The 18,802-nt window shown below is 43.7% G+C and overlaps 1 protein-coding gene across 1 annotated transcript in view; it reads left to right on the forward strand.

Moving 5' to 3' along the window:
• The first annotated feature begins 2,530 nt into the window (after positions 1 to 2,530).
• LOC139385889 (IQCJ-SCHIP1 readthrough transcript protein-like) overlaps positions 2,531 to 18,802 on the forward strand; it is a 355,614-nt gene continuing 339,342 nt past the window's right edge. The window contains exons 1-4 of the mRNA XM_071131174.1: positions 2,531 to 2,553; positions 2,817 to 2,907; positions 14,677 to 14,744; positions 17,004 to 17,090. Coding sequence (XP_070987275.1) covers positions 2,531 to 2,553; positions 2,817 to 2,907; positions 14,677 to 14,744; positions 17,004 to 17,090 — 269 coding nt within the window. The remainder of the gene's footprint in view (positions 2,554 to 2,816; positions 2,908 to 14,676; positions 14,745 to 17,003; positions 17,091 to 18,802) is intronic.

Here is an 18,802-nt window from a genome sequence, read left to right on the forward strand (position 1 = left end):
GTTGCAGTGTTGGATAGCCTTAGTCAGCTAGCTAACATAAATAGCATTCCTCTCTGTTTTGAGTCAGATTGTTGAGTAGGCTAAATTAGCTAAGTAAGTGAAAGGTAAATTAGGAAGAAGAAAAGAATACAACAAAATATTGCTATCTCTCTCTGCTGCTTCTCATAACCTTTTAAGAAATGAATTTGTTCAAAACTGTTCAATTAATTGTCTTTCTCTCTTTGAGTGAACTACTCACCTGTCACTTGGTCCCTCTCCTTGTTCGGGCGGCGTTCGGCGGTCGACGTCACCGGCTTTCTAGTCACCACCGATCCATGTTTCATTTTCGTTTGGTTTTGTCTTCATTGTACACACCTGGTTTCCATTCCATAATCATGTTCCTTATTTATTCCTCTGGCTTCCCCTTTTGTTTTGTGCGTGATTGTTTTTGTCAAGGTGTTCCGTGTACGTGTTCTGGATTGTTCATGTACATTGTTCCTTGTTGGATTATTGTTGATATTGAGTAAATATCGTGGCTTTACTCATACCTGTGTCCTGCGCCTGACTCCACTTTACTCCATTCACCTTGAACATTGACTTCACCACACTTTATGCACTGCAGTGCTGGCTAGCTGTAGCTTATGCTTTCAGTACTAGATTCATTCTCTGATCCTTTGATTGTGTGGACATCATGTCAGTTCATGCTGCAATAGCGCTGATACGTTGGAGGATGTCCTTTGAAGTCGTCATAATTACTGTGTAAGTCTTTGGAAGGGGGTAAGAACCATGAGCCTCCTAGGTTTTGTATTGAAGTCAATATACCCAGAGAAAGATGGAAAATAGCTGTACTCCGGCTACAGCTTGGTGCTACCCCAGAGAGTGCTGTTAAGGCTACTATAGACCTTCATTGCAAAACAGTGTGTTTTATTCAGTTATTTGGTGATCTACAAAGGATAACTTTAACATTCAACTGTTTTTGTATTTATGAATTTCACTGAGGATGGTACTCCCCTTCCTCCTCTGAGTAGCTGCCGTGTGTGTGTGTGTGTGTGTGTGTGTGTGTGTGTGTGTGTGTGTGTGTCTAACTGTAACACAGAAACCATATTTATTGATCGAAATGCACATCTTGAGGATTCGATGTTGGTGGTGAACATATCCACTTTTCTTACCTTACTCATCAGAGAGAAGTTTATGTTTCTAGTCCCGGAAAATACCATAGTTGTGACGGCAGACACTCCAACTCCTTGACTTCTGCTGCTGGCTGCTCTGTAACAAATGGAGAAAACACACTTCTCCAAACCATACCAGTTTTTGTCCACTTGACTTACCTGGTTTAAGTTAAGTAAAACCTAACATAACTCACCTCAATAAGACCACACTAAGCCAAGAAGCTAAGCTGATGAAGAATTCATTACATTTTTTCCAAGTTAATGCCATTGATAATAACATCTCTGTCTACTTACTGTTGGAGACAGAGTGTCAGTCTACCCAGACCATCTCAAGTCACTTACAAAGTATATGTATAACTAACCCAGATAGTTCATCTGTGTCGTTTTCAATCAGCGCAAATAAAGCATAGTGGGCAGAACCATCAAGGAGGTGGGCAGAGTCAAGTACGAGCTAGCGAGATCCTTTGGTGTTCTAGTATGTATTTACATATTTCCGTTAGGTAACGCCTTCTCTGTGTGCAAGATCTCAATTCGCCATTGCACTCCTTGTAAACAAAGTTATTTTTTTTCAACTCACATCTACAAAACTTAGTGCACTCTGTTTCATAACAGATTTTAGTTTTGGGCACAGAAAACTGTACCGGATGGCTTTTCTTTGATGAGAAAATCAGCCCAGTTCCATCTCATACTCTCCCACTGCCGACCAATGGGCTTCCTCTCCTCACCATATGTTGTGGGGGGTGGAGATTCCAACCACTCCAACCAGATGCTTCAGATTTATACATCCGGTGAAACATCTGGCTCCTTGTGCCGCCTATTTAAAAGGTTGGGCGCTATGACGTCATCGTCATGGCGTCATATATAACACAATCTCCTGCAGCGATTTGTTGTCATTACATTGACAAAATGTATCATCAACATGCTTTGATTTTCATGAGGACTTTTCGGAAAAAAAATCCCAATAATGATCAAAAACAAGGGCACCTCAAGGGCAGCTTCAACAGTAGGCTATTGTCAAATAAATACATGTGATTCATTCTATGTGCCCATATTCGTCTCCCATGTCTTACTCCATGACTGGCGCCTGTGCGTCCACTGGCGACACATGAGGATTGTAATTTCCTCCCCGCTTACCCTTGAATGAGAATATACATTTTAACGTCATGCTTTGCAGAGAGAGCTAACAAACTGGTTATTTACGTTGATTACAGCGCTCAATTACTCCCCCTTTGCCGCGACACACGCGGTATAAATCATACACGACCTAAACATCTTATTGGATGAGAGAACAATTCCCAAGTCGGCTCTGTCTGACTGTCGGGCTGCTCCACTCTCTACTTTCTCCACTGCTGCTTTTTATCTGACGGTGGAAAGAGGCAGCTATGCTCAGGACCGGCAATTATCGGTTAGTCAAGATCTTACCCTGATATCACAGCGATGAACCCGTCGTGGGTGTTTGATAAGTGACATATTCTCTTATAAGTTAGTTTGAGTGATGGAATCCTGCATCACGTTCTAGCTTGCATAACAAGCTCTATAGATGTTTACCAGCATCTATGCGGAGAGACCTACTATAGTCACCTGCTTCTCACTCGGAGACATCTGTATTTTACTGTGTAAATGTAGATATTACGCTAATTGACATAACTTTTGCATGTGTCGTTCCAGGAACATGTATCAAGGAGAAGGCACGAGGCTGCGTGGCGGGAGTCTCGGCGGCGCGCGGGAAGGGAAACGTCTTGCTCTGTGCATCAGCCAGGTAGGTTAAACACCAGCCTCCAGCGATCCCGTTGTTGTTTCAAATGCGTTAACATCGATCGTTTAAAGATTACATTGTAGCCTATGCGTTGGTGATTTATGACATGTTGACGATTATTCTGTAACCTACCTATGATAGTTGTATGATTTTGAAACGGATTTGGGTTAATTATTGGTCTTGTCGTTGTGTGTGCTTGGGCTGATTTCAGTTGGTTTGGTCATTGCTGGGATTGATAATGTGTGGAGAGGAATCCAATAAGTCTTTAGTCTTTTAAGTCTTTGCGGAATCCAATGGGCAAAGCTTTCCTAAAATATAACATAAACAGTTCCACTGGAATCGACTACTGTGACATAATTCTAGTCTCGTTCAACAGCTGTCTACTGTGCAAAAGGTAGCCTACAGTAAAACTTAAAGTATTCCAAGCAAGCACTCAGTTTCACCAAGCCCAACCCGTTGAAATAGGGCTGTGAGTTGTTCTTTCAGCACCATGGACAGCGAAGCCCTGTATTTGTAGTGTAGTTGTTGGTCGTGTAGTTAGTCAAACTCTCTCTCCCTCTCTCTCTCTCTCTCTCTCTCTCTCTCTCTCTCTCTCTCTCTCTCTCACACACACTCACTCACTCACTCACACACACACACACACACACACACACACACACACATACTTTCCTTGTCTTCCAACGGTCGTTTTGTTAACTGGCTTTGCCAGCCATTTCAAATAAAACAGTAGACTGAAGCAATTCCGTGTGTCATTCATCGTTGGTTTAGAGTCGTGTGCTGGCACTTTTCTCCATCTGCCAGCCGCAGTTGTAAAGGTCTCATTAAAACCATATCCACCAATCTCCACACTCCGACTTTCAATTTCCAGCCGAGAAAAGGCAAATGCAGGCGACCTCTCACTCCTTAATTAAATCTCAGAATAAAATCTGATTCATTTAGTGCATCGAACGAGATAAACTAGGCTTACTTGTGCATAAGAATTACATGAAGGTGACCAGCAGAATTCCACCACTTTTGGTTCACACAGTAATTTTTATTTCTATTGAAAATTATCCTCGTGATTAGACCGACAATAATGGGAAAAGCTGTTGCTTAAACAAGTCTATATGCCGTAGACAAATAACAGTTACATGACTCACACCAAAGTTGACAGTTTGACACACAGTGGAAGAAACAACTTTCAATGCTTGAGCTATTTGTCTGTGTGTGTCTGTGCATGTCCATGCATGTGTGTGTGTGTGTGTGTCCGTGCGCATGTGTTAGACTGCAACCAATCCACCTGGCCGCGCGCAGCTCGTGTATATTTAATACCAATGATGTAGTGCAGCGCATTATCGCGCACGGGGGTATTGAGCAAACGCGCACCTGAAAGCACTGCTCGATCCCACATCTTCTAGCTCTGTGATATGTTATACTGATGCTGTCAGTGATGTGATAATGCGCTGTGCTTTTCATCCCTCTCCACTTTGTTAGTTTTCCGTTGTATAGGCTACTCGGTTGTTCCCACTCTCATTCTAGATCAATTTGGTTATTTTTATTGCTTTCTTACACTCCTGCAGGATAGGATAATGGGCTAGAGGATCTTCTAACTTGGTAAGGTCTTAGCAACTACAAACTGGGGTTAGTTACCCACAGCATTAATCCACTCAACAATAATTCATAACTGTTCCAATCAGCAGCCAGATGCAAACTATTTGATTTGATTAGTATTTTGTAAAGTGTGAAGAAATCAATACCCTCTAGCCCATACAGCTACCAGAGGATGTTTATAAAGCCAAGACAAGGAGGACCTGCTTAGAATACTATTCACTAATTGTCGAAAAATGTGTGGATAGAAATGTGCAGGTCATTGGTCTACACTGGAGCAAATGCACCTGCCTGAGATTAATGTGCTGCATAAGGACCCTGGGAACTGCATTCATCTATCCAACCATCCATCCTTTCATTACCAAGTAATCACTCATTCATCTATCCAACCATCCATCCTTTCATTACCAAGTAATAACTCATTCATCTATCCAACCATCCATCCTTTCATTACCAAGTAATCACTCATTCATCTATCCAACCATCCATCATTTCATTACCAAGTAATCACTCATTCATCTATCCAACATCCATCCTTCCATTACCAAGCCATCAATCATTCATTTATCCAACCATCCATCCTTCCATTACCAAGTCATCAATCATTTGTCTATCCAACCATCCATCCTTCCATTACCAAGTCATCAATCATTTGTCTATCCAACCATCCGTCCTTCCATTACCAAGTAAATCAATCGGCAAGCAGAGTTTTACGGCCAGCAGGTGGTGTTGTCAACCATTTATACAGTGGTTATTTAAACAGGATTGGAAAGAGGACAACGCAACATGTTGGACATGTTGTGATATTCACTAGTCCTGAAGGACTACAGTGGGTGCATGTAACCATCAGTAGGTCACAGCTGCACACTTCTTGGATATGAAGAAAGCATTTGACACTGTTCACCACCACATGCTCTTGAGAAAGCTTGACAAACTAGGCTTTGACAGCACTGCGATCAAGTGGTTCACATCATACTTACAGGGGCGGAGGGAGTACACTAAACTGCAAAGCACGCAGTCAACCCAAGTACCTGTGGGATATTAAATGCCACAAGGGAGTGTGCTTGGACCCCTGCTGTTCTGTATTTACATAAATAACCTTCCACCCGTGCTGGAGAAATGTCGTATACATATAGTGGGGCAAAAAAGTATTTAGTCAGCCACCAATTGTGCAAGTTACCCCACTTAAAAAGATGAGAGAGGCCTGTAATTTTCATCATAGGTACACTTCAACTATGACAGACAAAATGAGAAAAGAAAATCCAGAAAATCACATTTATTTGCAAATTATGGTGGAAAATAAGTATTTGGTCAATAACAAAAGTTTATCTCAATACTTTGTTATATACCCTTTGATGGCAATGACAGAGGTCAAACGTTTTCTGTAAGTCTTCACAAGGTTTTCACACACTGTTGCTGGTATTTCGGCCCATTCCTCCATGCAGATCTCCTCTAGAGCAGTGATGTTTTGGTGCTGTTGCTGGGCAACATGGACTTTCAACTCCCTCCAAAGATTTTCTATGGGGTTGAGATCTAGAAGTATAAACATTTAACTACACTCACAGTAATATCTGCTAACCATGTGTATGTGACCAATACCATTTTATTTTATTTGATTTGATTACAACCATCAGTGAAAAACATGGCCTTTCAAGGCCATCTGAAGTTCTTTATATCTTTGCCCTGGAACAAGCTGTACGTATCCACACGACAGCTAGCTAGCATGTCCACCTTCAAAAGAGCAGTACACATAGCTGTAATGTGAGCATTGTTTTGTAATGCGAGCGTGGTTTGCTCCCATGTATGATGTGTGTGCTTTTGTGTATGCTGGGATTTTGAAATCGTCCCAACCCTGCAATAACACGCCTTTTTAAACTGTAATATTAAACCCTTGTCTACAGCTGAATCAGGTCTAGTGCTGGGCTTGAACAAAAGTCTACGCACATCACACTCTGTGGATCAGAAGTGAAGAGCACTGGTCCACTGTATCCCATTGAACATGTAGTTTACAGGATCCATGACAGTGAACTACTGCATAGTGGAGTTGGTACGGTAGTGAGATCTACTGTAAAAGTGTGTGAAGGAGGGGGTCATATTTCAGAAGTACATTATGGTGTCTCCATTTCCCCGTGGGACTCCACTCTGCTGAGTGCCGTCTCCGTTTCCCCGTGGGACTCCACTCTGCTGAGTGCCGTCTCCATTTCCCCGTGGGACTCCACTCTGCTGAGTGCCGTCTCCGTTTCCCCGTGGGACTCCACTCTGCTGAGTGCCGTCTCCATTTCCCCGTGGGACTCCACTCTGCTGGGTGCCGTCTCCATTTCCCCGTGGGACTCCACTCTGCTGGGTGCCGTCTCCATTTCCCCGTGGGACTCCACTCTCCACTCACATACACATACTTCCCTTCTCCTGGCAATGCAGTGCTCACTCACATTCCAACTCATTAGCATGTCTTGGAAGACTGGTTTGGGCTAAATGAGTGAGCTCAGTCTTTGATCACTGTGAGAGCCAGGCTCTCTGACACTGTGTGAAACCATGCAGCTCTGCCCCTCCTCTTTCTCTCTCTCTCTCTCGCTCTCTCTCTCTCCCTCTCACCATATGTTTACCAAAGCAGCTCTCCACTTGCTAATTGCACCAAGGGAATAGTCCAAACCGCTCCATTTTATATTTTGATAGACCATATGATCATTTTCTCACTCTCTCACCTCTTCCATCACCCCACCCATCCCTCTCCCTCTCTATTCCCTCTTCCCTTTATCCCATGTTCTCACTCCCCCTATCTCACTAGCCTTTTCTACTCCTTCCCTCCCCCTCACTCCTCATCATCTCTCCCATCGCCATCCTCCCCTAACACCCCATTCTCATGCATCCAGCCTGGAAGTGTGTGTGTGTGTGTGTGTGTGTGTGTGTGTGTGTGTGTGTGTAAGTATGTACTGTAAGTATGCATTTCAGGGGAGCAGATATCTTTGAATTGGATCCATAAACCCAGGGCTATCTCCAACCCTTGTGAAAATGGGGTTGTCTCACCCTTGATGAACTGCTTAATTATAGATATGAAATGAATTCCATATCTGCATGCTTGATGTCGCCTCCAAGGTGAGGCAGCTCCTTATCACTGCTTCGTCGATCAGTTTCCACCACCCTCCATGGCCTTTCTATTGATGTGTGTGCAACTGCCACTCTGTCAGGGGATCCTGGCCACCAATGTGGGTTATTACACAAGTCATCCTGTCTGTCATCTGATCTGTTTGTCATCTGTCTGTCTGTCTGTCTGTCTGCGTCCGTCCGTCCATCTCCCCCCTATTCCCCACCTTGCAGATAGGTTCCTATTGACACAGATAGTGGGACTGGGAAGAATCTCATCTATCCACTGCTGCTGTTTTATCTCATGGCCATTACATTCAAGGTGCCTTTCATCCACATAAATTATTCCAGTCTCCACTCAAGCCCTGTAATCATATGATTGTGTCCATTAAATGTACATATCCCTCTTAGTGGAAGTGATTGCATTCTAAGAGACCCTTTTCACACTCAGAAGTTGTGATAGAGTACGTGTTGCATTCCATACATCCGTTCCTGCCAGCGCTGCTCATGTAAATTGATTTCCAAAATTCCGACTAACGAGCATCCCTACTGATACAGCTCTTTTCCCCGATTGGACATTTCCTCCGACCGACTGATAGCCATGACACATACTCTACGTCGCTTCACTCACAGATGCTTGTGTCTGTGAGTGTGTGTGTGTGTTCTGTTGTCCTGTGTGTTTCATTCTTCAGTGTGTGTTCTCTTCTCCTGTTCTCCTCTGTGTAATAAACATAACATGTCATACCTGTTATGCAATGGTGTTCTATAATAAACCTGAGCTAGTGTGTTCTGTTTGGTCTGTTTTCTTCTCATCAATTCACCCGTGTGATGTGTTTTCCTTGTCTCTGTGTGTGTGTGTGTGTGTGTGTGTGTGTGTGTGTGTGTGTGTGTGTCAGGGACGGGGGATGACACCATAGTCTGAAGGGCAACCACCAGACCATTCCTCACACACTGTGTGTGTGCGCATACTCAACTTTTCTGATGTGTGTTTCCCATCGATCTCTCTGATAGAACTGGGCCTCTGAGAAATAATGATTTTAATAACTCATCAATTAAAGGGCGGGGGAGCCGCTGTGTGCTTTTTCCCTCTCTGCTCTTCCTCCTTCCTTCCTTCCCTCCCTTCTCACTGCCTCACTGTTTAATTCAAGGCAGTGTAATGTAGCTTGTTTAGAGCCATCTTACCTCCTCTATATTATGTTTTGAAGAGAAATAGATATATGGTGGCTATCATTTTTTCCGCATATCACATTTCCTGTAAGATGCCTATAAACAGTCCCTCTGAAGTTATGCATCTAGTCTTACTCTGCTCATTTGTTACCTTCTCTCTCTCTCTTTCTCCACCCTCTCTCTCTCCCCTCTCTCTCTCCCTCTCCCTTCTCTCTCTCTCCCTCCTCTCTCTCTCCATCTCTCTTTCTCTACCTCCCTTCATGTTCATATCTGTTACATCCATTGCGTCTGGGCCTGGCTGAAGTTGACAGTCAATCCATGTCGTCAAACACAAGCCAGACAGACACCCCCTCAGAGACGTGTGAAAAATGTCACTCCCGAAATAACCAGGCTGAATCTGAGTACACTTATCCTCATTTATCCTCCTGACTGGGGTAATGGTAAACACAAAGGAGAAACGAAAAGTTTGACTAAAAAGAGTTTCTGTGTAGAACTGGTCGTATTCATTGTTAAACAGGATCAGTCAGTCTGGTTAGGAGTGTTTGAGCACACAGAGCAAACCATAGCATAAAAACATGTTGGAAATATTGGTTTTAAAAGTGAACAATGAATGTCTGGTCAAAATGCGCATAACAAAAGCAAATAGACTTGCATTTACACATCAAACAACGTCAATAATAATAACTGCAGTCACTGACTACTGTATAGCAGATTGGAACATCTGCAAGGGAACAACATATATCCAAAACGGAATATACCAATAGAATTACTGACGTCACCAACCCAGCATAATGAGGAAATGTAGCCTAATGGCCGGTGTTAATATAGAGCGCTATTGTGCGGTGAAACATCGGAAGCCATTAAAATTCAATGGAAGGAATGCAAAGAGAAGCAGAGTGGGTGGGGATCGTTGAGCGAAGCGAGCATGGGCCAGGGAGCTGAACAGGGCGGTACTAAAGTTGGGGAAAGCAGAACTTTATGCTAATCTTCCACAAAATCGCAAAGCGAGTGGCCAAACAAAAGTCACTATAGCTTCCAGACTCTACTATATTGGCTGACAATGTCTGTTGATACCTAGCACTACCTAGCTTGCTTGCTTGTTAGCACCCACATGAGGGTGAAGCTAGCGTGGCCGGGCAAGTGCTGCTTAGTAAAATTCCCCATGTAACAGTGCATTTCCACATAACACAATAATTAGGATAGCCACGCTATCTTCCCCTCATATGGGTGCTAGCAAGCTAGAAGGTATGCTAGGTAGTGCTAGGTATAAACAGCCAATCCAGTAGGGGCTAGACAATATAGTGAGCTTCGATTGGTCAATAGTGTCGCGATATCGTGAAGTATTTGCATAAAATTCAGCTTTCTCTAACTTTTGGTCCCGCCTTCTTCGCTGTAATGCGAGTGCATCCTTTTTTGAACAGTGGCGCGAAACACAACGGTAGATGGCAAACAACAAACACAGGTTGGGATTGAAATAACTGTTCACATGGTTCAAGAAATTGATACAATGTATTACAGAGAAGTTATTTGTGTAGTCTAGTATGTGCACACATAAACAAACGCTACAAAGTTGACAGATTGTTTGAGAGTTCTGTTTGTGTTTGGTGCTCAGTGGAGATGATCTCAGTGCGTTCAAAACAACAAATACTGTTGTTTTAATTATACACAAGGATGTGCACCTCAACAATAGGCTAGCCTACAGTTGGCCCTTCCCCAGTATTTCTGAACAGGAAATCCCTGTTGGCTGTACTGAATAGAGAGTGAGGAGCATTCAGAATGGCATGATTCAGATAACAGAAAGGAGCTGTTTTCAGACACATGTATGATCAAATCGCGTGAAAAATGGCACAAAATAAATAATAAAAATGCATTTTTCACCTACATTTTTCAGGAGTCAGGTGTGGTTTTCAGACACGTGAGGTTTTACATGGATTTTTCACATGTTAATTATGCATATGTTTATTTTTCACATGACTCAGATTTAAATTATACTCTGCGTTTAACATGTGTGTGCATTTGTAACCGGCAGGATTATAATCCAGGTTTCTCCCAGTTCAATTCAAAGTTCTGTCGGTCTGTCAAACGTTTAAACATTTAACCACGTTAATCGCAGGATATGCTGATTAATCACGATTCATCGCAAATTCAGAATTGGCTCAAATTGAGCTGTAATTCAAGATTTTTGGGGTATAAAAAGCATTACAACAATTTGAACGTGTTGATTTTGTCCAAAGTAACGGTTAGCAAAATGTGGTAGATTGATAAAGCAGACTTTTGTAACCTCAAAGTCAACTTGTTTTCACATCACATTGTTGTTTTTAGCTGCGTAGATTTATTTGATTTAGGATGTTTTCAAACAATGCGATTAATCACGATAATTAAAATGAGTGCACTAAAATTACAAAAGTTAACTTGCGTTAACTTGTAAACTCTGACAGCCCTAATTCAGAATAATCTCTTTATGTGTGTGTGTTAGCAATGTGCAGCTTGTTGGCAGTCAGGATGTGCAGATGCCAGAGAAGCCACAGGGGCCAAGCAGGAGCCAGTCAGGGGCCAGTTGCAAGGGGCCAGCCCTGTCTGTGTCTGCCAGGCAGAGAGCCTGTGGGTGCTGTGCCCCCCCCCCTGAACCTTCACTTAGACAGGACTGACAGATGGATGTATTCATGAAGCCACTTCACTATATCTCTCCCATTCACTGCTGGCCTATCAGCTCTGCCAGCAGCCAGGGTGCATACTGTGTGTGTATGTGTGCCCTTACAAATAAAACTCCCAAATTGCATTTAGCTGTTTTCACATTTTGAGCTCACATTTCACATGTATTACATTTATTAGAGTTCACATGTTAACAGCATGTGTAAATCTCACTTTCACATGTACTGTAGAATTGCAAGTTCACAACAATCATGTGAAAACCCTATAAAATAGCAATACGGTGGGTGCTTATATCTGTCCTGTTTCACACATGTACTTATATGTATTATACACAAGTGTGAAATGCAAATGTTTTCTGCATATCCCAACTCCCCGTGAGACACGCTCGGAGAGTTGGGTTCATTTCCTAGGGTCAGCCATCATTAACAGCGACCATGGAGCAGTTCACCTTGTCGACTCAGGAATTCGAACAAGCGACATTTCGGTTACTGGCCCAACGCTCTAGCTGCTAGGCTACCTGCCGCCCTGTAAATAAAAAAGTGAACGTTTTCTTACTTTCTTACTTGAAATTGCAAATGTGATTTTCACATGATTGTTTATCACTTGAACTTGCAATTCTACATGTTAAAGTGAAAGTTACACATGTGGAGTGTTCTTACATGTGAAACTGCAAATGTGTGTATTGTGTGTGTGTGTGTGTGTGTGTGTATGACTGTGTGTTTTGACCCTGCTTGCTATCCTGAATGTTCCTCCTTTCTGCAGTGCTATCTTCCTGGTCATTATCGAAATGTCTGCATTATCATTCCAACAAGAAATCGAACTGAGAGAATAGACGTTTCAACAAACAGACAGAATAAAGAGACTGTAGTTGTGTTATCTCCCTCAGTGCTTTACCAGACAGAATAAAGAGACTGTAGTTGTGTTGTCTCCCTCAGTGCTCTACCAGACAGAATAAAGAGACTGTAGTTGTGTTGTCTCCCTCAGTGCTCTACCAGACAGAATAAAGAGACTGTAGTTGCGTTGTCTCCCTCAGTGCTCTACCAGACAGAATAAAGACTGTAGTTGCGTTGTCTCCCTCAGTGCTCTACCAGACAGAATAAAGAGACTGTAGTTGCGTTGTCTCCCTCAGTGCTCTACCAGACAGAATAAAGAGACTGTAGTTGCGTTGTCTCCCTCAGTGCTCTACCAGACAGAATAAAGAGACTGTAGTTGCGTTGTCTCCCTCAGTGCTCTACCAGACAGAATAAAGAGACTGTAGTTGTGTTGTCTCCCTCAGTGCTCTACCAGACAGAATAAAGAGACTGTAGTTGCGTTGTCTCCCTCAGTGCTCTACCAGACAGAATAAAGAGACTGTAGTTGCGTTGTCTCCCTCAGTGCTCTACCAGACAGAATAAAGAGACTGTAGTTGTGTTGTCTCCCTCAGTGCTCTACCAGACAGAATAAAGAGACTGTAGTTGCGTTGTCTCCCTCAGTGCTCTACCAGACAGAATAAAGAGACTGTAGTTGCGTTGTCTCCCTCAGTGCTCTACCAGACAGAATAAAGAGACTGTAGTTGCGTTGTCTCCCTCAGTGCTCTACCAGACAGAATAAAGAGACTAGTTGCGTTGTCTCCCTCAGTGCTCTACCAGACAAAATAAAGAGACAGTAGTTGTGTTGTCTCCCTCAGTGCTCTACCAGACAGAATAAAGAGACTGTAGTTGCGTTGTCTCCCTCAGTGCTCTACCAGACAGAATAAAGAGACTGTAGTTGTGTTGTCTCCCTCAGTGCTCTACCAGACAGAATAAAGAGACTGTAGTTGTGTTGTCTCCCTCAGTGCTCTACCAGACAGAATAAAGAGACTGTAGTTGCGTTGTCTCCCTCAGTGCTCTACCAGACAGAATAAAGAGACTGTAGTTGTGTTGTCTCCCTCAGTGCTCTACCAGACAGAATAAAGAGACTGTAGTTGTGTTGTCTCCCTCAGTGCTCTACCAGACAGAATAAAGAGACTAGTTGTGTTGTCTCCCTCAGTGCTCTACCAGACAGAATAAAGAGACTAGTTGCGTTGTCTCCCTCAGTGCTCTACCAGACAGAATAAATAGACTGTAGTTGCGTTGTCTCCCTCAGTGCTCTACCAGACAGAATAAAGAGACTGTAGTTGTGTTGTCTCCCTCAGTGCTCTACCAGACAGAATAAAGAGACTGTAGTTGCGTTGTCTCCCTCAGTGCTCTACCAGACAGAATAAAGAGACTGTAGTTGCGTTGTCTCCCTCAGTGCTCTACCAGACAGAATAAAGAGACTGTAGTTGCGTTGTCTCCCTCAGTGCTCTACCAGACAGAATAAAGAGACTAGTTGCGTTGTCTCCCTCAGTGCTCTACCAGACAGAATAAAGAGACTGTAGTTGCGTTGTCTCCCTCAGTGCTCTACCAGACAAAATAAAGAGACTGTAGTTGCGTTGTCTCCCTCAGTGCTCTACCAGACAGAATAAAGAGACTGTAGTTGTGTTGTCTCCCTCAGTGCTCTACCAGACAGAATAAAGAGACTGTAGTTGCGTTGTCTCCCTCAGTGCTCTACCAGACAGAATAAAGAGACTGTAGTTGTGTTGTCTCCCTCAGTGCTCTACCAGACAGAATAAAGAGACTGTAGTTGCGTTGTCTCCCTCAGTGCTCTACCAGACAGAATACAGAGACTAGTTGCGTTGTCTCCCTCAGTGCTCTACCAGACAGAATAAAGAGACTGTAGTTGTGTTGTCTCCCTCAGTGCTCTACCAGACAGAATAAAGAGACTAGTTGCGTTGTCTCCCTCAGTGCTCTACCAGACAGAATAAAGAGACTGTAGTTGCTTTGTCTCCCTCAGTGCTCTACCAGACAGAATAAAGAGACTGTAGTTGCGTTGTCTCCCTCAGTGCTCTACCAGACAGAATAAAGAGACTGTAGTTGCGTTGTCTCCCTCAGTGCTCTACCAGACAGAATAAAGAGACTGTAGTTGTGTTGTCTCCCTCAGTGCTCTACCAGACAGAATAAAGAGACTGTAGTTGCGTTGTCTCCCTCAGTGCTCTACCAGACAGAATAAAGAGACTGTAGTTGCGTTGTCTCCCTCAGTGCTCTACCAGACAGAATAAAGAGACTGTAGTTGCGTTGTCTCCCTCAGTGCTCTACCAGACAGTGTGAGTAGGTGGTATTAATGTTGCAGACAGACTGTGTAACACCAGGACAGAGTTATGACTGAATCTTGCAGCAATATTTTCATCTTCCCTGTTATCCTCCGTTCAAGAAGAAACTGCTCTTGTCTTTCTGTGATCCTGTGTAGGAGGAAGAGAAGAGGCACCATCGCTTCTGCAACCATGGTGGAGGACAACAAGTGCATAAGATGGAGAGGTAAAGAACATTTAACCAACCGTCTACTCGACACAGCAGTGAATGTTACTTTCAAGTGCCTTAGCACTGTCATGACTTTACTTTCAGTAATCTGATCACTGTTATTTATCTAATCAACTATCTATGTTTGCCTCCCGGGTGGCGCAGTGTTTAAGGGCGTTGTGCCACCAGAGACTCCGGGTTCGCGCACAAGCTCTGTCGTAACCGGCTGTGACCGGGAGGTCCGTGGGGCGATGCACAATTGGCCTAGCATCGTCTGGGTTAGGGAGGGTTTGGCCGGTAGGGATATCCTTGTCTCATCGCGCACCAGCCTTGGTGGGCCAAGGTTGCCAGGTGCACGGTGTTTCCTCCGACACATTGGTGCGGCTGGCTTCCGGGTTGGATGCGCGCTGTGTTAAGAAGCAGTGCGGCTTGGTTGGGTTGTGTATCGGAGGAAGCATGACTTTCAACGTTCGTCTCTCCCGAGCCCGTACGAGAGTTGTAGCGATGAGACAAGATAGTAGCTACTAAAAACAATTGGATACCACGAAATTGGGGAGAAAAAGGGGTAAAAAATAAATTTAAAAACCTATCTATGTTTAATTGTTACCCGATTAAATTAATCATGTAACAATTAACTCATTAGGATTTGGTGCACCACGAGAGCGTTTTATCTTTTTATTTTCTCACCAATTTTGTGGTATCCATTTGGTAGTTACAGTTTTGTCCCATCGCTGCAACTCCTGTACGGACTCGGCAGAGGCGAAGGTTGAGAGCTGTGCGTCCCCCGAAACACGACCCTGCCAAGCCGCACCTATGTGTAGGAGGAAATATCGTACACCTGGCGACCGTGTCAGCGTGTATGCACCCGGCCCGCCACAGGAGTCGCTAGAGCCTGATGGGACAAGGACAAACCCTCCCATAACCGGGACAACGCTGGGCCAAGTGTGTGATCGAGAGCGGTTCTTTAAAGAGTTACGATCTCCCGAATGAAACTCTAAAGGTCTTTACCTATCAAATCCATAAACAGTCAACTTATTAATCATCATAACCTCGACTTGTTACAAAAGACATGGAGAGGGCGAGACAGAGACAGAGACACTTAACATTGGTACATTTTAGAAACTTCTCTCACAGCAATCATATACTTTGCACACGAACTGCCGCCCAGAGTAAGAAATCATGAATGTATTTTCGTGTAAATGTCTTGGTTCTTCGTGCATTTCTGCCAGAACAGGCCTTTTTGGAAAGGTTGTTGGTCCTTTTTTGCGGCATGCTAAGGCTCGGATTCTCCAAACGGGGTCCCCACCCGTCTTCTACTGTTGCTCTCCTCTGCCATCACCCGGTTTCTGTCGACCCGTGGTGTTGTCCTGAACAGAACTACAGAGCTATCTCTACTTCCACTCGCTCTGGAAAATGATTCTTTGAAGATAGTCTAGCCAGCCAGATGGTTCTCAGTTGGCTGTTGAGAGTAGCGTACTACAGTGATTTGAAAAGAGTAGTAGAATGGTCCCACTTAAATTCGCTTTTCTACATACTTTACTTAGGACAGCTAATCAGCCATACCAGTGATTGTCCGGGAGGTGACTTCATTGTCTCTGCCTCGTTTTCAGATTCCAACTTTAAACCACTTTAAATGTGAGCTGCATCTCAACATCTCTCTGGTCTGATATGTTAATTCTTAACCCATAATTTTATATGGTTCTTCAAAAGGGTGGTTCCCCAAGGCTGACACGCTCTCTGACCTCACTCAAGGGGGCGGTGACTACTTACTTGTACAAAGTTCTAGAAACAATTTCCTGTTGTAATTTCTAAAATCACATCCTTCTCTTAACAAAATCACTTTCATAATTTTTCATATTTCATGCACAACACATCGGATGGACACAAACATACTTTTCAAGTTACAGTATTTATTTTATAAAATGTTTAATGACATCATAAAATAACAACCGAAATGACATTGTTATTCTTTAGATCACCTCTGACCATTCCCCACATTCTATGTTAGAAATATTCTTCCAGTATTCGCTTGTGTTAGAGGTTCAGTGGGAAAAGTGTGTTGAAACAAAGGCACATTCCTTAGGTGGATTTGGAGAGGGACATAGCTGAATGTTCTGTCCTTGATTTACAACAGGGCATGAGCTGTCAACCTCTGCGGGTGAGAGGGGGTCTGGTTGAAGTTATCTATTGTAAAGCTTATCTGACCCGTTCGGATCCTCACAGGACAGTCATGACCCTCCCTGTCCCTGACTGTTCTTCCACTATGTGTCCCTGTAGAAATGTTTACCTGAGGAGTGAGGAAGAGGATGACAACAGTCCTGGTTGCCTTGAGCATCAGCGCTACTGGGAGACCAAGGCCATTGTGTGAGTACCACCTGTAGTACTGTACTGTGTTTAATACACACCACCAGGAGGGGGCACTGTGGAGAGAGAGTGGGGGGGTAGTGGCACACATGTAAATAGAGGAAGTGTTTGTAAATGTTGTTTTTGTTTTTCTCCTTGTATGTAATAGTTTGTGTTATGTGTGTGAGTGTGTGTGTGTACATGCACCCCTGTGTATGGTCAGGTGTGTCCCCCTCTCCCCTCTGTCATTGTGTATTCCTGTCTCCTATCCATTCCCAGGTGTGTTGTTGTGGTTGTAGTGGTGATGACATCAATCCCACCGTGGCCTTAAACCAATTCACCCTTTGATTGGCTTTCTACGGCAGGATCAGAGTTCATCTGCTTTTGTGTGAAGCCAAAACCTACCTTTAACACCATGTGAGAGGAACATGAACCCAACCTTTATAGCTGTTGTTATAGTGGGTCAGCTATCGCCCCAGGCTGCCTTCTCTGGAAGGACTAGGAGGCTGGAGTAAACACATTTAGGAGGGAATGGATGGAGAGCGGGAGGTATGGAGGGATAAAATAAACACATTTGAAGAGTGTATGGAGGCAGAGAAAGAGATGGAGGGAGGAAGGTGGACAGAACAAGGGATAGCGGGGGTAAATTCATCGGTGTGGGTATGGATGGAGGGAGGTAGAAAGAGAGGGGGGTATAGAAGAAGTGAGGGAGGTGGGCAGAGTAAACCTATGGGTTTTGAAGCGGTGGGTTATGGCTTAATTCAATTTGTTCCATTTGGCTCAGCTGGCTCCCTGCTCTGCTGGAGGTGAATGTGTTTCTCCATCGGGTAATTGATCCTACACATCACCCTGGACCCTGGAGCTGGGGTTATTGGAAATGGAGAGAGGGATAGAGGAGAGAGAGAGGAGAGAGGGAAGAGAGAATGAAGGAGAGAGAGAGAGAGAGATGAAGTGTGGGAGAAGGAGAGAAAGGGAAAAAATGCAATATGCCACACTATGAAGTGGTTATCAAGCCTCTCTCCACTCTCCAGAGGGAATCACTGTATCACCCAGCAGACACTGTCCTCACTCTATCATGGGCTTCATTTCCCCTTAACCAAAGTTAAACTTAATCTGTTTTATCTTGTGCTTTAATCCATACATTTGGAAGTGCATCACTTAAGGGCTGTGTAGAAATAAATGCCCACTAGATTTCCTATATGTATGTCAGCGGTGGTCGGTGCCATTTAAGATCAGGGAGGACATTTATTTAATTTTTATTGAGCATGGCCTTATCTCTATTACAGCATATTGGATGACTGTCATTCACTTTCCATTCACCCAGCGCAATGTAACATCGATAGGTGTAGGCTACTACATGATACTCGAATTTGCCCTGTACCCATCATGAGGTTGCTGCAACCTAGCCTACAGGTGAACGGACGGAAACGAGCTGTCTTCCGGCTACACCATGGTGCTACCCTACAGAGTGCTGTTAAATGTAGACCTTCATTGTAAAACAGTTTTAATCCGTTATTTGATGACATGTTCATATATTTTGTATAGTTTTATCCATAAAGGAGAACTTTTTTAATGTTTAATGTTGACATTTTTTTTGAAATTCACTGAGTAGGATGGTCCTCCCCTTCCTTCTCCTCCACTGTGTGTGACCTAGAGCAGTGAGAATGTCAGAATGTGCTTGTACAACATACAGTGCCTTCGGAAATAATTCAGACCCCTTGACTTTCTCCACA

This window comes from Oncorhynchus clarkii, chromosome 27, assembly GCF_045791955.1.
Source record: "Oncorhynchus clarkii lewisi isolate Uvic-CL-2024 chromosome 27, UVic_Ocla_1.0, whole genome shotgun sequence".
In the NCBI taxonomy this organism is placed as follows: domain Eukaryota; kingdom Metazoa; phylum Chordata; class Actinopteri; order Salmoniformes; family Salmonidae; genus Oncorhynchus; species Oncorhynchus clarkii.